Genomic DNA, 18,477 nt, shown 5'->3' on the forward strand with positions numbered 1-18,477 from the left:
CAAAATTAAAGTGATCTTTCTGGTATAAAATTAGCCTAAGGATTTGATGAAATCCTGCTTGAAAAATGTCACACAAAAAAGCAAGAAAACACTGGAACATATCTGATATTTTTCTTTGTTAAGACAGATTTATTTATTTTTGCTTCATCTCATTATTTTGGCTATACACCATGATCTATACTACTTAAAATACAGGATATGAAACATTGGGAATATTACATAAAAAAAACAGGAAAATAACCTGGAAGTTTGGAGAGCTTCAGTTTCTCCACTGAGTGCTGTATTTACAGAAACACCCACATGGATGAGATGGGAAGAAGGCAGGAGAGTGGGGTTGAGAAGGAAAGATGATGATGATACTTTATTGTCACTTGTACTAGGTACAGTGAAATTCTTTTTTGCATACAAACAAGTGTGATACGGTGGCATTGAGGTAGAGCTACTGCTTTACAGTGCCAGAGACCTGGGTTCGCTCCTAGCTACAGGTGCTTGTCTGTATGGAGTTTGTAAGTTCTCCCCGTGACCTGCTTGGGTTTTCTCCAAGATCTTCCGTTTCCTCCCACATTCCAAACACATACAGGTTTGTAGGTTAATTGGATTGCTTTTAAAATAATATTGTGTGTATATGGTAGTATTAATGAGCGGTGTGGACTCAGTGGGCTGAAGAGCCTGTTTTATTAAGATTATTAAGGGGTTGGACACGTTAGAGGCAGGAAACATGTTCCCAATGTTGGGGGAGTCCAGAACCAGGGGCCACAGTTTATGAATAAGGGGTAGGCCATTTAGAACGGAGATGAAGATAACCTTTTTCAGTCAGAGAGTTGTGAATCTGTGGAATTCTCTGCCTCAGAAGGCAGTGGAGGCCAATTCTCTGAATGCATTCAAGAGAGAGTTAGATAGAGCTCTTAAGGATAGCGGAGTCAGGGGGTATGGGGAGAAGGCAGGAACGGGGTACTGATTGAGAATGATCAACCATGATCATATTGAATGGTGGTGCTGGCTCGAAGGGCCGAATGGCCTCCTCCTGCACCTATTGTCTATTGTTTCCACGCTGTATCTCTAAACTAATATAAACTACGCAAAAGAGTCACCCCAAAGGTGCCAACAAAATCACAAAATGTACTCGTCTCTTCTTTGTTTCCCACTCTCCACACCCCCTCACCCCCCCCCCCCCCCCCCTGCCAGGTCCCCCTTAGTACTCAGTGCCCCCCCCACACCGGGTTCCTCCTAGATTGAATGGTGGTGTAGATTGAATGGGCCGAATAGCCTACTTCTGCTCCTATAACCTGTGAACATATGAGATTTTCAGAGCTGTGAGTGAGAGTAGGACACTTAATGTAATGCATTAGATTTTCAAATCCAAACATGCGGTTTGCATAATCCATCTGTACTTTTATAGATGCTCTAAATATATTTTTTGGCGCAGCAACAAGACCAGTAAGGAGGAGACGGTATTACAGCGTAAGACAGTGGCAAGTGCACCCCCACCACCGTCAGAGGAGGCTGTTTCCAGTAGTTCCGAAGATGATTCTGGATCCGACAAGGAAGAGGAAGGTGCTGCCTCTCAGCGATCCACCCCAGTCAAAGTCACAGAGTTTGGAGAAAATACCAGGATTACAGAGGTCAGAAAAACATTTTGTTGTTTGAGATTAAACAGATCTAGTTTTCAATATAGACTGGAGATAGATGCAAAACGCTGGAGTAACTTAGCGGAACAGGCAGCATCACTGGATAGAAGACCCAAAACGTCACCTATTCTTCTGAGGAAGGGTCTCGACCTGGAAAACATCACCCATTCCTTCTATCCAGAGAAGCCGCTGAGTTTCTCCAGCATTTTGTGTCTATCTTTGGTGTAAACCAGTATCTGCAGTTCTTTCCTACTGGACCTGGTTTCATTTTGACTGTTTTTAAGCTAATTACTCATACACAGTGCGTACGGACAGGTAGATTGCTACCTGGATTAGGGGCGATTAGCTACAAGAAGTTGGGCGAACCTGGATTGTTTTCTCTGGAAAGACGGAGGGAGAAGAGCGACTTAGAGATGAGTATAAAATTACAAAAGACTTAAATAGGATTTAGTCAGTATCCTTTTCCCAGGGTGAAAATATAAAAAATGAGAAGGCATAGATTTAAGGACGATTCTCACCCTGGCCACTCCCTCTTCTCCCCTCTCCCATTGGGCAAAAAGTATAGAAGTGTGAAAACGCACACCTCCAGATTCAGGGACAGTTTCTACCCAGCTATTATCAGGCAACTGAACCACCCCACCACAACTAGAGTGTAGTGGTGAGCAACTATCTATCACATTGGAGACCTTTGGACTATATTTGATCAAACTTTACTGAACCTTATCTTGCGCTAAATGTTATCCATGTTATTTCCCTTTATCATATATCTGTACACTGTGGACGGCTCGATTGTAATCGTGTATTGTCTTTCCGCTGACTGGTTAGCACGCAACAAAAGCATTTAGCTGTACATCAGTACACGTGACAAGCTAAACTAAATAGAGAGGGGTACGACAAAAAAACTGTAGATGCTGGTTTAAATCGAAGGTAGATACTTAGAGCTCTTAAGGATAGCGGAGACAGGGGGTATGGGGAGAAGGCAGGAACGGGGTACTGATTGAGAATGATCAGCCATGATCACATTGAATCGTGGTGCTGGCTCGAAGGGCCCTTCGAGCCAGCACCACTATTCAATGTGACATGGCCTACTCCTGCACCTATTGTCTATTGTCTATAAAATGCTGGAGTAACTCAGCGGGTCAAGCAGCATCTCGGGAGAGAAGGAATGGGTGATGTTTCAGGTCGACACCCTTCTTCAGACTGATGTCAGGGGAGGGGGAGGGACAAAGATAGAATATAGTCGGAGACTAGAGGACTAGTGAGAGAACTGGGAAGGGGTAAAGTTTGAAGGAGATGTGCGGGCAAGTTTTTGTTTACACAGAGGATGGTGGGTGCCTGGAACCCACTCCCATTGATGGTGGAGGAAGCAGATAATTACGAGACTATGGATATGCAGGGAATTAAGTGATGTAGATGATATGCAGGTAGTTAAGTGTTGGACTTGTCATGTTCAGCACAGATGTGGGCCGAAGGCACTGCTCTTGCGCTGTACTGTTCTATATTGATACGGAGAGAATTGAGGGATATGGTCAGGTGCCGGCAGAGGAGATTAGTTTATCTTGGCATCATGTCTGACATTGTGGGTTGAAGGGCCTGATCACATTGAATGGTGATGCTGGCTCGAAGGGCCGAATGGCCTACTCCTATTGTCTATAAAATGCTGGAGTAACTCAGCGGGTCAAGCAACATCTCGGAAGATGCTAGAGTCAGTTATTAAAGATGGGATAGCAGCACATTTGGAAAGTGGTGAAATCATTGGACAAAGTCAGCATGGATTTATGAAAGGTAAATCATGTCTGACGAATCTTATAGAATTTTTCGAAGATGTAACTAGTAGAGTGGATAAGGGAGAACCAGTGGATGTGTTATATCTGGACTTCCAGAAGGCTTTCGACAAGGTCCCACATAAGAGATTAGTATGCAAACTTAAAGCACACGGTATTGGGGGTTCAGTATTGATGTGGATAGAGAACTGGCTGGCAGACAGGAAGCAAAGAGTAGGAATAAACGGGTCCTTTTCAGAATGGCAGGCAGTGACTAGTGGGGTACCGCAAGGCTCAGTGCTGGGACCCCAGCTATTTACAATATATATTAATGATTTGGACGAGGGAATTGAATACAACATCTCCAAGTTTGCGGATGACACGAAGCTGGGGGGCAGTGTTAGCTGTGAGGAGGATGCTAGGAGGCTGCAACGTGCTTTGGATAGGTTAGGTGAGTGGGCAAATGCATGGCATTTTGTGCCAACTCGTATCAGTTATCTCTTGGTTCGGCCTATCGGATCTACACCACCATTCAATCATGGGGGAACCCAGTGTGGGGGGGATTGCCAAGAACTAAGGGGGACCGGGGGGGGGGGGGGGGGGGGGGGAAACGAAGAGGAGATGAGTACTTTTTTGTGATTTTGTTGGTGCCTTTGTGGCGACTCTTTTGTGTAGTTTAGTTTAGAGATACAGCGCAGACCCAGGCCCATCGAGTCCGCACCGACCAGCGTTCCCCACACACTAACACTACCCTATACACACTAGGAACAATTTTACATTAATGCCAAGCCAATTAACCTTCCCTTCATGAACGGTGCTACGATGGGTATCTTGATGATTTATTAGTTTAGTTCAGAGATACAGTGTGGAAACAGGCTCTTCGGACCACCGAGTCCGCACCGACCAGCGATCCCCGTTCACTAGCACTATCCAACACAATCGGAACAATTTACAATTTTTACCGAAACCAATTCGCCTACAAATCCGCACGTCTTTTGAATATGGGAGGAAACTGAAGCACCCGGAGAAAACCCATGTGGTCACGGGGAGAATGTACAAACTATACGGACAGCAGCCGTAGTCAGGATCGAACCCTGGTCTCTGGCGCTGTGAGGCAGCAACTCTATCGCTGCCCAACCGTGCCATCCTGACAACCTCGAGATGATATATTACTGACAATCAGCTAAATATTTAAGTAAATATATTTGATTCTCGCCCAATATCTTTGTAGGTTTAGTGGTGTTAATGCATCCTCAGTCAGAGGAGATCCAAGAGGAGATCTTATCGAAACGTATAAGATTATTAAGGGGTTGGACACGTTAGAGGCAGGAAACATGTTCCCAATGTTGGGGGAGTCCAGAACCAGGGGCCACAGTTTAAGAATAAGGGGTAGGCCATTTAGAACTGAGATGAGGAAAAACTTTTTCAGTCAGAGAGTTGTGAATCTGTGGAATTCTCTGCCTCAGAAGGCAGTGGAGGCCAATTCTCTGAATGCATTCAAGAGAGAGCTGGATAGAGCTCTTAAGGATAGCGGAGTCAGGGGGTATGGGGAGAAGGCAGGAACGGGGTACTGATTGAGAATGATCAGCCATGATCACATTGAATGGCGGTGCTGGCTCGAAGGGCCGAATGGCCTCCTCCTGCACCTATTGTCTATTGTCTATAGGTGCTAAACGTGCAATCTAGTTCACTCAATGGAACTGAGTTTTGATGTGAAATGCAATTCACAGACCTTATTGATCTCCGAATCTCATTATCTTACAAACCAAATGGGTTTTCAAAACGTCCTGATAGTTTTGACCTCGCCATTAAATAGATTAGATATTTATTCCACATGTCTCCAAATACTTGGTTTATAATTTTGCAAGCTGACATGGCAGATTTTAAACTCGCTTCATAAGTTCATAAGTGATAGGAGCAGAATTAGGCCATTCGGCCCATCAATTCTACTCCGCCATTCAATCATGGTTGATCTATCTCTCCCTCCTGACCCCGTTCTCCTGCTTTCTCCCCATAAACCCCTGACACCCGTACTAATCAATTTATCTCTGCTTTAAATATATTCATTGACTTGGCTTCCACAGCCTTCTGTGGCAAAGAATTCCACAGAATCACCACCCTCTGACTAAAGAAATTCCTCCTCCTCTCCTTCCTAAAGGAACAATCCTGTAATTCTGAGGCTGTGACTTCTGGTCCTAGACTCTCCCACTAGTGGAAACATCCTCTCCGCATCCACTCTATCTAGGCCTTTTTACTTTTCTATGGATTAGTAGCCTAGCCCTCTTGGTTTCTAGTTCACCAGCTTAAACACTGCAATCGCTAACAATTGTCACATTTTAAAATCCCCCTATAATTAAATTGATAGGCTATAACTTTTTCTAGAATAGACAATAGACAATAGGTGCAGGAGTAGGCCATTCGGCCCTTCGAGCCAGCACCGACCGCCATTCAATGTGATCAGGGATGATCGGGGAATATTGGGGAATATCACACCAGTCAAAAATGGAGCTGTTATTATTTCTTTGTTGCAAGTATTGATCCATATCTCTATAGGTTCTCAGTTTAAATCCAGTACATTGTAAGTTTGGTGTGGGCTTCTTCCTCCAGCACCCTTTCAACCAGTGAAGTCCAGGCCCCTCCATTCATCCAAGAGGGAACATCTTTCTTCAATGGTTTTCTCATCGTTCCTCCAGTTGATTTGTCTCGAGCTGATTATTGACCTCCCTACAAAAGAAACGGATCCTCCATTCATCCATTCTAAGCCCCTCATAATCTTGTACACCCCAAGTCTGCTACACAGTCATAGAGTCTTACGGCATGGAAACAGGCCCTTTGGCCCAACTTGCCCACACCAGCCAACATGTCCCAGCTACACTAGTCCCACATGCCTGCATTTGGCCCATATCTCTCTAAACCTGTCCTATCCATGTATCCATTAGCCATGTCTAAATGTTTCTTAATGTTTGGGGGTATGGGGAGAAGGCAGGAACGGGGCACTGATTGAGAATGATCAGCCATGATCACATTGAATGGCGGTGCTGGCTCGAAGGGCCGAATGGCCTCCTCCTGCACCTATTGTCTATTGTCTATTTACTCCAAATAAATCACGTCCAGCCTACTCAGACTTTCCTTATAACTATATAATTCTCTTTAGGCTTATCGACTTGCTCTATTCCTCCAATGCTTTCATATTCTTTCCATAAATTGTTGACCAGATCTGTGGCTTAACTAGTACTTTATCCATTTCCAACATAACCTCTTTGCTATTGTGTTTTTATTGACGGCTGTCAATAAAGGAATGTATTTTTAGGCCTTACTAATTAGCTTTCCTGATGCTTCAGAGAAACATAGAAAATAGGTGCAGGAGGAGGCCATTCTCCCCATAACTCCTGACACCCATACTCCTGCCTTCTCCCCATAACCCCTGACACCCGTACTGATCAAGAATTTACGGTCTCTGCCTTAAAAATATCCATAGACTTGGCCTCCACAGCCTTCTGTGGCAAAGAATTCCATAGCTTCACCACCCTCTGACTAAAGAAATTCCTCCTCATCTCCTTCCTAAAAGAACATCCTTTAATTCTGAGGCTATGACCTCTAGTCATAGACGCTCCCACAAGTGGAAAAATCCTGTCCACATCCACTTTTTCCAAGCCTTTCACTATTCTGCATGTTTCAATGAGGTCCCCCCCCCCACCTCATTCTTCTAAACTCCAGCGAGTACAAGCCCAGTGCCAACAAACGCTCATCATATGTTAACAGGATGGTAATTTATCATTCTGATTATATTATCATTTGATGTAGGTTAAGGGCAAAAATTATCATTTGATGTAGGTTAAGGGCAAAAATTATCATTTGATGTAGGTTAAGGGCAAAAATTATCATTTGATGTAGATTAAGGGCAAAAAGATTGAGAAGAACATTTGTTTGAAAGGGAATAATTGGTGAGAAGAGGGGAATTTTAAAAGGAAGGAAGGGAATGCAAGGGATGCATTCCCAAGGGGCTTTCTATGGGACCTATTGGTCCCAATGATCTGTGTGTAATAAGCATAAGGAAATATTAGGTTTCTGAACCCATTGAAACAAAAGAATGCCTACAAAATTAGTTTTCTCCAAGTTTTCAGAATACTTTGTAAAGCCAGCTTAATTTACAGTTTCTTAATTAGTACAGGTGTCAGGGGTTATGGGGAGAAGGCAGGAGAATGGGGTTAGGAGGGAGAGAAAGATCAGCCATGATTGAATGGCGGAGTAGACTTGATGGACCGAATGGCCTAATTCTGCTCCTATCATGTATGATCATATGTTAACCCGAGTTCGCCTTGTGCGGACTTGGTAGGCTGAAGGGCCTGTTTCCACGCTGCATCTCTAAACTAAACTAAACTAGTTTGCAGTTGTTAGGTGCTGAAAACAAATCATGGATTTAATGTCTGATGTTTATGTGGTTTTGCAATAATTGCAGGATTCTAGCCAATCTCCAAGAGAAGTGCGTATCACTAATATTTCCGGGCTTCCATCAGAAGATGATCTCTTGATATACAAAAGGTGAGATATGTAGCTGAACAAATAGCCTGGATAAGAATTACAAGTAAATTGTTTGATTCAAATTCATTACTAATGGGACCATTGTTTAAAGGGTGTTTAAATGTTTTGATCCTCCTCTAAATTCTATGCTTAACTTTGTTTCCTAGTCAGATAATTTTGTGCCTTTTGTACAACATTTTGTCTTCAGTTTTGTGAAAAGATATTGTAGTGATATGGTGGTACTTGCATCATGGAGCTATACTGCCCTTCGGCCCAAATTGTCCATGCTTACCAATTTGTTATATTGGGCTAGTCCCACTTGCCTGCATTTGGCCCATGGCTTCTATCCAAATCTATCCAAATATCTTTTAATTACAATTAACATGTCATAATTGTAGCTGCTGTCTGCTTGTATGGTGATGGTAGAGTAATAATCCAGAGAGATCAGTCTGAAGAAGGGTCTCGACCCGAAACGTCGCCCATTCCTTCTCTCCCGAGATGCTGCCTGTCCCGCTGAGTTACTCCAGCATTTTGTGTCTACCTTTAATAATCCATAGACCTAGACTAAAGTTAAGGTATCAGTGGGATTTAAATTTGGTTAACAATTCAGGATTTAACGAAAGAATGCGCATTACTACACGATTTTTGTTAAAATCCCATCTGGTTGGCCATCAAAATTAAACTCACTATTTATCTCTGCTCATTTGAGAACGGTGTATTCCAAAGCCCTGGAAATTCGTACAGTATTCCAGGTTGTCTATGACCATACTACAAATCGGAGAGAACAATAACGTTGGGAACACAACTGGGCATTTAACATTTAATGAGACAGCGTGGATTGATTTTTCTGCATTTTCAATATTTACAATGGCACTGATTTGATTTGCATCACTTCTCAATGCAAATGTAGTGCAGCATTTTATTTGACCATTGCATTTATTGTCACCAGATAAATTTAATTTGTCTCCTATAAATCAATAAAATCCTTCTCTTCAGGTTTATTGCAGAAAAACGAACAACCAACAATTATTGGGCTGTAATGTATTGTGTGTCCATATATACGGTGCAGTGTGGAGATTTAGCTTTAGCTTAGTTTTGTTTAGAGATACAGTGCAGAAACAGGCCCTTCGGCCCACCGCGTCCGTGCGGAACAGCGACGATCCCCGTACACTAGCACTATCTTACACACAAGGAACAATTTACTGAAGCCAATTAACCTACAAGCCTGTGCGTCTTTGGAGTGTGTGAGGAAACAGGAGCACCCGGTGAAAACTCACGGGAAGAACGTACAAACTCCGTACGGACAAGCACCCGTAATCAGGATCGTACACGGACGCTGTAAAGCAGCAACTCTATCGCTGCACCACCGCGCTGCCCTCAAAAACATTCCTGCCTTTCAACAAGTGTGCTGGTGTTTTTTATTTCCTTCATACTTCCTGTTCCAATGGCTTCCATAATTTCTCAGTCCTTTCATTAAAATTGCTCGATCGTTGATGAATTAATCTCAGTTAACTGGTAATCAGCACTACCACAGATCACAACGCCAGAAACCTGGGTTCGATCCTGACCCGGGTGCTGTCTGTGTAGAGTTTGCCCGTTCTCCCAGTGACCACATAGGTTTCCTCCGGGTATTCCGGTTTCTTCCCAAAGTGGTTTTGGTTTGTAGGTTAATTGGCTTCTGTAAATTGCCCCTAGTATGTAGGGAATGGATGAGAAAGTGGGATAACATTGAACTAGTGTGAATGAGTCATCGATGGTCAGCGTGGATTCAGTGGGCCGAAAGGCCTGTTTCCATGCTGTATCTTTCAATCAATTAATCAAACTACCATTTGTAAAAGTCAAAAATAATTTACCCAAAAGCAAAATGAAATTGAAGGAAAACAGTGTCAACTATAATGAGCTTGACGTTGTCATGTTAAATCCAAGCTACTGATGAAAAAGAATAATGATCTGCAGATAACTAGTAATAGTGTTGTAGGTTAGGATTTGTAATTCTGAGCTGGTTTGTGATTATTTTGTGATCTTTGGATGGCGTCGTTAAATTTGGATTTAGAGATGATATCCAAAAATTACAAACAGCCTTCAGAAACCACCATCTGAATGAATATATTTTGATATGATTTTGTCACAGGTTTGTTAATTTGGGCCAAAGCCAGCGGAAGGTTGATGTACACAGTCAACACAGCAGCACAAAACATCTAGACAGCATGATGACTATATTGTAAGTATTCAAAATAGTCTTTTATACGTATTACCTGAAGCAACTTTCTTTACACGTGACCAAATCATGGAATCATACAGCGTGGAAGCAGGCCCTTCGGCCCAACGTGCCCCATCTACACTAGTCCCACTTGTCTGCGTTTGGCCCATATCTCTCTAAACCTGCCCTATCCATGTACCCGTCTAACTGATTCTTAAACATCGTGAAAGTCCCTCCCTCAACTACCTCCTCCAGCAGCTCATTCCATACACCCACCACCCTTTGCGTAAAAAAGTTTCCCCTCAGATTCCTATTAAAATCTTTCTCCCTCCACTTAAAACTTATGCCCTCTGGTTCTCGATTCTCCGTGTGTCCACCCGATCTATTCCCCTCATGATTTTATACAGCTCTATAAGATCAAGGTAAGTATTTCAGTAATGTTGGTGAAAGCACGAGAAATCACTGTATTTTAACATGAAATATAATGTCAAATTAAATATGCATGGCACTTTAGAAATCCATCCTAATAATTTAATTTTGTGAATATTTTAAAAGCCATTGTGTACAATATATGACATTTGGAACAAATTGCCATTTATTATCTGGATTGTTGCAGCTGGTTTCACAGAATATTCTGCTAGAATTGCACAATTTTATATATTTAATCGCACAATATATTCTAAATCAACGTCCTTAAATCAGGCTGACAGTAGGCATGTGATTTATCTGCTGCACCAGCATGTGTGATTGAAAAGTGAAAATCCTTGTAGGCAAGGAAATGTGCATATCTTATGTCTAATAATAGATTCTTGCTGGCTTTAATCCACTTTGATTCCTTTCAAGGTGTCTTGACACTAACTGAAGTACAGTGCCCTTCGGCATATGGAGTCCGCACCAACCAGCAATCCCCGTACACGAGCACTATCGTACACATTAGGGACAATTTACAATTTTAGCGAGGCCAATTAATCCACAAAACTGTATGGCCTGAGTGTGGGAGGAAACCAGAGCAACCGCAGAAAACCCGCGCAGGTCACAGGCAGAATGTACAAACTCCGTACAGACAGCACCCGTAGTCAGGATGGAACCCAGGTCACTGGTGCTATACGGCAGCAACTCTACCGCTGGAAGGATATTCTTGCTATTGAGGGCGTGCAGCGTAGATTTACTAGGTTAATTCCCGGAATGGCGGGACTGTCGTATGTTGAAAGACTAGAGCGACTAGGCTTGTATACATTGGAATTTAGAAGGATCAATAGTCAATAGTCAATAGTCGTTTATTTGTTACATACACATAAATGTGTAGTGAAATGAAACATTACCCGCAGTTGAACAATAAGACCAATAAGATTAATCAATAAAAATGCAATAACACATACAATCACAACTAACAGCAAACAAAAAGAAACATCCATCACAGTGAGTCTCCTCCAGTCCCTCCTCACTGTGATGGAAGGCCAAAATGTATTTTTCTCTTCCCTGCCGTCTTGTCCCGCGGCCAGGCTGTTGGAGTTGAGAGGGGATCTTATCGAAACGTATAAGATTATTAAGGGGTTGGGCACGTTAGAGGCAGGAAACATGTTCCTAATGTTGGGGGAGTCCAGAACAAGGGGCCACAGTTTAAGAATAAGGGGTAGGCCATTTAGAACTGAGATGAGGAAACTCTTTTTCAGTCAGAGAGTTGTGAATCTGTGGAATTCTCTACTTCAGAAGGCAGTGGAGGCCAATTCGCTGAATGCATTCAAGAGAGAGCTAGATAGAGCTCTTAAGGATAGCGTGCTCAGGGGGTATGGGGAGAAGGCAGGAACAGGGTACCGATTGAGAATGATCAGCCATGATCACATTGAATGGCGGTGCTGGCACCTATTGTCTATTGCTGCGCCACTGTGCCGCTTTTATGCAATAAATGTCAATAATTCTCCTTTAATATTACACAGATGCAGGAGTTTTGTGCCTACATTCTGGAAGGTGTGCCCTCAGCTTTGAGGCAACAGAGTCAAACTGAATGGAGCTGCTGTCGATAGACGTTTTTACGTGCTGCTTTATTTTTCAGGGAACCAGCCTCTTCGTTCAATCGGGACAGCATTTATGAGGTGCATCTGGCTGGTCTCGATGCGAAATCCGCACAAATCTTCACTTCCCACATCCAGACTGGCAAAGGCATTATACAGCCCTTGTGCAGGGAGGACGTGATACTCTACAGAGAATACATCAAAAGCCGATACATGTGAAGAGTCGTTGCAGGGCAGCCCTGGAAACGGTGAATGCCAGAGGTTAGCTTGTGATGTTTGTTCAACTGAACTAAATGCCAGGAATGCATTTGCCTGACAGCGAATGCAGCGCCGGAGACTCGGGTTCGATCCTGACTACGGGCGCCGTCTGTATGGAGTTTGTACGTTCTCCCCGTGACCTGCGTGGGTTTTCTCCGAGATCTTCAGTTTCCTCCCACACTCCAAAGACGTGCAGGTATGTAGGTTAATTGGCTGGGCAAATGTACAAAATTGTCTCTAGTGTGTGTAGGATAGTGTTAATGTGCAGGGATCGCTGGGCGGCGCGGACCCGGTGGGCCAAAGGGCCTGTTTCCGCGCTGTATCTCTAAATCTAAAAAAAGAATCAGAATTCAGGAAAATAACAATTTCAGAACTTAAAATTCTCCCTTCTGCCTGATTCATACCATTGAACTCCGATTTCAAAAACAATGATGTTTTCCAAAGATAATGACTGCTTTGAATGTGATATCAATTAACAATGGACCATTTCGAGGGAAGCTCATTGTGTCTCATATCAATTTTGCTTTATTAAGTCTTCAGTATAAGTTATTTGGATACTAATATGGAATTATTTAAGTGACATCTCAGCAGCTTAATATATCTAATCAGTACATTCAATGTCAATGTTATTAATTATTGATTATTTTTCTTCCCTTCAATATTAAATTCCGTTTCAAACTTTTTGGTGCATTTGTTATCTTGTTTTTCTGTGTTTCATTGTCTACACTAATGAGTAAATTTCATCTGACTTCTAACAGAATGATGCCGTTGATTCCTCTCAAAACTGGGCATTATTTATGTTGTTAAACCACAGTTAGAGTAATTGTCATAGAAAATAGGTGCAGGAAGAGGCTATTTGGCCCTTCGAGCCAGCACCGCCATTCATTGTGATCATCCACAATCAGTAACCCGTGCCTGCCTTCTCCCCATATCCCTTGATTCTGCTAGCCCCTAGAGCTCTATCTAACTCTCTTTTAAATTCATCCAGTGAATTGGCCTCCACTGCCTTCTGTGACACAGAATTCCACTCTCTGGGTGAAAAACGTTTTTCTCATCTCAGTTTTAAATGGCCTCCCATTTATTCTTAGACTGTGGCCCCTGGTTCTGGACTCACCCAACATTGGGAACATTGTTCCTGCATCTAGCTTTTTTCCTGCATCCAAACCTTTTATAATTTTATACGTTTCTATAAGATCCCCCCTCACCCTTCTAAACTCCAGTGAATACAAGCCCAGCCTTTCCAATCTTTCCTCATATGACAGTCCCTCCATCCCGGGGATTAACCTCAAGAACCTACGCTGCACTGCCCCAATAGCAAGGACGTCCTTCCTCAAATTAGGAGACCATACAGCACGGAAACAGGCCATTTGGCCCAACTTGCTCATGCTGACCATGATGCACTATCTACACTAGTCCCATCTGCCCACGTTTGGCCCATGTCCCTCAAAATCTTTCTCAACCTGTTTTCTGTAAACCACCTGCTTTTTTTCTTCTGGGGCGGACTATGAGAATGATAAATGATTTTCGTGATGATTCTTAAACTGTTTCAAAGGACTAAGAACTTTCTAAGGAGCTGTAAACCCAAAGTTCAAACTGGTTCGATGACTTATAATATATTCAGTCTTTGAGATTTGGGTCTCTCTGGCAAGCCAGTATTTTAGTCCACTGTCTTTGAAAAGGAAATGATGGTCCACTTGAGTCCTTATGGTTGGGATGCTCCTTCGGAATGGTCTCGACCCGAAGGGTCACCCATTCCTTCTCTCCCGAGATGCTGCCTGACCCGCTGAGTTACCCCAGCATTGTGTGTCTACCTCCGGACAGTGTAGGCTCGGAGGCCCGGGCGCCGCCTAGCGGAGGTTGCGTAGCAACCCACCTCCCGGCCCGGGCGGCCGCCGTTAGTGGTGTGGGAGCACGTGGCCGCTGGCTGGGTGAGGTCACGCGGGGCGGTGACGTCACCTTGTCCTGTATTTGGGAGTGAAGAAGTTGGCAACCCTACCGAGAGGCCCCGCACTAGCTTAATCCAGCACTGTTGAAACAGATTGTATCCCTGCTCCCATTTGCAATTCCCACCACAACAAGAATACATATAGTTCACAGATCACCAAATAAAAGCCACATCAAAATGGCAACCAGAATATGAACCAGAGCATCAAGGGAGGAGATTCATCATAGATTCATGCAGTGTGGAAACAGACCCTTTGGCTCAACTTGCCCAACTCGCCACTAAAAAGCTTTTCGCTGCAACTAGGTACACGTGGCAATAAACTAAACTAGTCTGAAGAAGGGTCTCGGCCCGAAACGTCACCCATTCCTTCTCTCCAGAGATGCTGCCTGAGCCACTGAGTTACTCCAGCATTTTGTGTCCATCTTTAAAAATAAACTAATACGTCCTCCGGCAGCCTGTTCCATACACCTATCATCCTTTGTGTAAAGAAAAATTACCCCGCAGATTCATATTAAAAAGAAACATACAAAATAGGTATAGGAGGAGGCCATTTGGCCCTTTGAACCAGTACCGCCATTCGTTGTGATCATGGCTGATAGATAATATGTGCAGGAGTAGGCCATTCGGCCCTTCAAGCCAGCACCGCCATTCAATGTGATCATGGCTGATCATCCACAATCAGTACCCCATTCCTGCCCTCTCCCCAAACCCCCTGACTCCGCTATCATTAAGATCATCCACAATCAGTAACCCGTGCCTGCCTTCTCCCCATATCCCTTGATTCCGCTAGTCCCGAGAGCTCTATCCAACTCTCTTTTAAATTCATCCAGTGAATTGGCCTCCACTGCCCTCTGTGGCAGAGAATTCCACAAATTCACAACTCTCTGGGTGAGGTTTCTTCTCACCTCAGTTTTAAATGGCCTCCCCTTTATTCTTAGACTGTGTGGCCCCTAGTTCTGGACTCCCCCAACATTGGAAACATTTTTCTTGCATCTAGCTTGTCCAGTCCTTGTCCATATCTTTTCCCCCTCAGCTTAGTTTAACTTTCGTGGCAAACTGTTCGGCAAAGACATAATGGGCTGAATGGCCTGTTTTAGCATGGTGGAAAAATACAGTGCTCCGGTGCTTTTGTGATGAGTGGGAGAGTCCAGATTCAGATTGAGACGGGTTCATATTTATCTCTTTACTGCCCTATTCATCGCGCCCCCTCAATCCTACGATTGGATAATTAGGACGAGTATTCATCCAAGGATAAGGATACAGGTTTCCAACGTCATCGTCTGGCAGGGACTCCTTGCGATGCTGGGCACCCTGCAAAATGTTAATTAACTGTTGGACATTTGTGAATGATTGTTTCGATTAAGCTTGCCAGTAATTTGTCATGCCTGGCTTAACACTTCACTCCTGTTTAATTCGCATGAATATCACAAATATTGTCAATATTTGTTTGAGTGAGATAAAGTGAATTGTTATTGTACTGAAGGGGATGTCTACCCCATCAGTCACTGCTCTATGGAAGTGTCACATTCGCCTGACATGGTGGTGCATACCATTTCCATATATGAAGCGATGTTCTTCTGGAAACGGTTCAGTTTTAGTTTATTGTCACGTGTACCGAGCTACAGTGAAAAGCTTTTGTTGCGTCCTAACCAGTCAGCAGAAAGACAATGGTGGACACAAAATGCTGGAGTAACTCAACGGGTCAGGCAGCATCTCAGGAGAGAAGGAATGGGTGACGTTTCGGGTCAAGGGTCTCGACCCGAAACGTCACCCATTCCTTCTCTCCTGAGATGCTGCCTGACCCGCTGAGTTACTCCAGCATTGTGTGTCTACCTTCGATTTGAACCAGCATCTGCAGTTATTTTCCTACGCAGCAGAAAGACAATACATGATTACAATCGAGCCATTCACAGTGTTTAGAATGCATGATAAGGGAATAACGTTTAGTGCAAGGTTAAAGCTAGTAATGTCCGATCAAAGATCGTCCAAGGGTCACTAATGAGGTAGATAGTAGCTCATGATCGCTCTCTAATTGTGGTAGGATGGTTCAGTTGCCTGATAACAGCTGGGAAAAAACTGTCCTTGAATCTGGAGGTGTGGGTTTTCATACTTCTGTACCTTTTGCCCGATGGGAGAGGGGAGATCTGTGGGGGATCTGCAGGTGTGGGGATCTGCAGGTGTGGGGATCTGCAGGTGTGGGGATCTGCAGGTGTGGGGATCTGCAGGTGTGGGATCTGCAGGTGTGGGGAGATCTGTGGGGAATCTGGAGGTGTGCGTTTTCACACTTCTATACCTTTTGCCCGATGGGAGAGGGGAGATCTGTGGGGGATCTGCAGACAATGGAATCCTGAGTAAAACACTAAGAGCTGGAGTAGCCAGGGTCCCGACTGATTGATAGATTCTTGATTAGTCGGATGACATGGGTTAAGGAGAGAAGGCAGGAGAATGGGGTTGAGTGGGAAAGATAGATTCGCCATAATTTAATGGCAGAGTAGACTTGATGGGCCGAATGTCTTAATTCTGCTCCTACCACTTGTGATCATTTGACTCGAAACATCACCTACAGCCTTTAGAACGGAGATGAGTAGGAATTTCTTTAGTCAGAGGGTGGTGAATCTGGAATTCATTGCCACAGAAGGCTGAGGAGGCATCAATGGACATTTTTGATGCAAAGATAGACAGATTCTTGATTGGGAAGAGTGTCGGGTTATGGGGAGAAAGCTGGAGAATGGGGTTGAGAGGGAAAGATAGATCAGCCACGATTGAGTTGAGTTTAGTTTATTGTCACGTGTGCCGAGGTACAGTGAAAAGCTTTTGCTGCGTGCTAGACCAGCGCTTGTTAAACTGGTGAATGGTTCACCCAAGGGTGAATGAAATTATATTGGGGTGAATGAAACTAGAGGGGTGAATGAAGGGTGAATGACTTAAGATATATAAAATTATACACAAGGGAGAATAAGACGAAAATTACCAAAAATCATAAGAAAATTTAGTCGAGGGTAAATGAAATTCTGTGATAAAGAGTCAAGAGTGAATGACAGTGAAATAGTTTAAGAACCTTGTGCTAGACAATACATGATTACATTCGAGACATTCACAGTGTACAGATACATGATAAAGGGAATAATGTGATTAATGGTTGGTGCAAGATAAAGTCCAATCAAAGATAGTCTGAGGGTCTTCAATGAGATAGATAGTAGCTCAGGACCTCTCTCCAGTTGATGGTAGGATGGTTCAGTTGCCTGATAGCAGCTGGAAAGAAACTGTCCCTGAATGAATGATTGAATGGCGGAGTAGCCTTGATGGGCCGAATGGCCTGATTCTGCTAGAACTTATGAACTATCCATTTCCCTCTACAGATGCTGCCTGACCTGCTGAGTTGCCCCAGCACTGCGTTTTACTCAAGATAATCTCCTGGTTCTGCATGGACGACTCTTAAGCTTAAAGTCTCACATTCTGGCAGGCAGAATAACTCACCAAGCTTCCCAACAGGGAAAGGCATCGCCCCTGTTCCAATATCCAAAGGGGCTGCTCCTTGCCTTCTGGCTGCACTTCTCACCCACCATCCTCATCTTTGGACACCCTGTGCGTAGGGGGCCGAAGATGTCCCGGTTGGTTGCTCCTGGGCCTGGCCAAGCTGGCCATCCGCGAGTCACGGCGCCAGGCGGAGAGGGCTCTGACCGAGCCGGCTGCCTACCGCTTTTCCGGGGTTACGTCCGCGCCCGGGTGGTGTTGGAGAGGGACCACGCGCTGTCCACGGGCACCCTGGGGGATTTCCACGACCGCTGGGCACCACGGGGGGAGGGGTGGAATGTATCCTGGACAAGGAGTGTAACAGCTGTATAGTAGTTCATAAATGAACCACTATACAGCTGTTACACTCCTTGCCCAGGATATTTGTGTGTCTTGTATTACGGTGGTGGGTTCTGTTTTATTTTATTGTATTGTAAATATTATTTTTAATAATTGAATACATTTTTTGATATATGTATATATTTAAAATACCAGGGAAAGGCATTATCCTTTCCACTGATATCGGGGCCACGGTGGCGCGGCGGTAGAGTTGCTGCCTCACAGCGAATGCAGTGGCGGAGACTCAAGTTCGATCCTGACTACGGGCGCCGTCTGTACGGAGTTTGTACGTTCTCCC

At 44.0% G+C, this 18,477-nt stretch overlaps 1 protein-coding gene across 6 annotated transcripts in view; it reads left to right on the forward strand.

Moving 5' to 3' along the window:
• The window catches only part of fig4a (FIG4 phosphoinositide 5-phosphatase a), a 90,232-nt gene that overhangs the window by 62,317 nt on the left and 9,438 nt on the right, over positions 1 to 18,477 (forward strand). For 5 of the 6 annotated variants that reach the window (XM_078399889.1, XM_078399894.1, XM_078399890.1 and 2 more), the window contains 4 exons: positions 1,427 to 1,622; positions 7,851 to 7,933; positions 10,044 to 10,133; positions 12,166 to 13,024. In XM_078399889.1, coding sequence (XP_078256015.1) covers positions 1,427 to 1,622; positions 7,851 to 7,933; positions 10,044 to 10,133; positions 12,166 to 12,343 — 547 coding nt within the window. In that variant the 3' untranslated portion in view covers positions 12,344 to 13,024. Of the gene's footprint in view, positions 1 to 1,426; positions 1,623 to 7,850; positions 7,934 to 10,043; positions 10,134 to 12,165; positions 13,025 to 18,477 lie in introns of those variants that run through there. The other variant, XM_078399891.1, reaches the window with a different exon arrangement.

The sequence above is a fragment of the Rhinoraja longicauda genome, chromosome 5 (genome assembly GCF_053455715.1).
Source record: "Rhinoraja longicauda isolate Sanriku21f chromosome 5, sRhiLon1.1, whole genome shotgun sequence".
Lineage (NCBI taxonomy): Eukaryota > Metazoa > Chordata > Chondrichthyes > Rajiformes > Arhynchobatidae > Rhinoraja > Rhinoraja longicauda.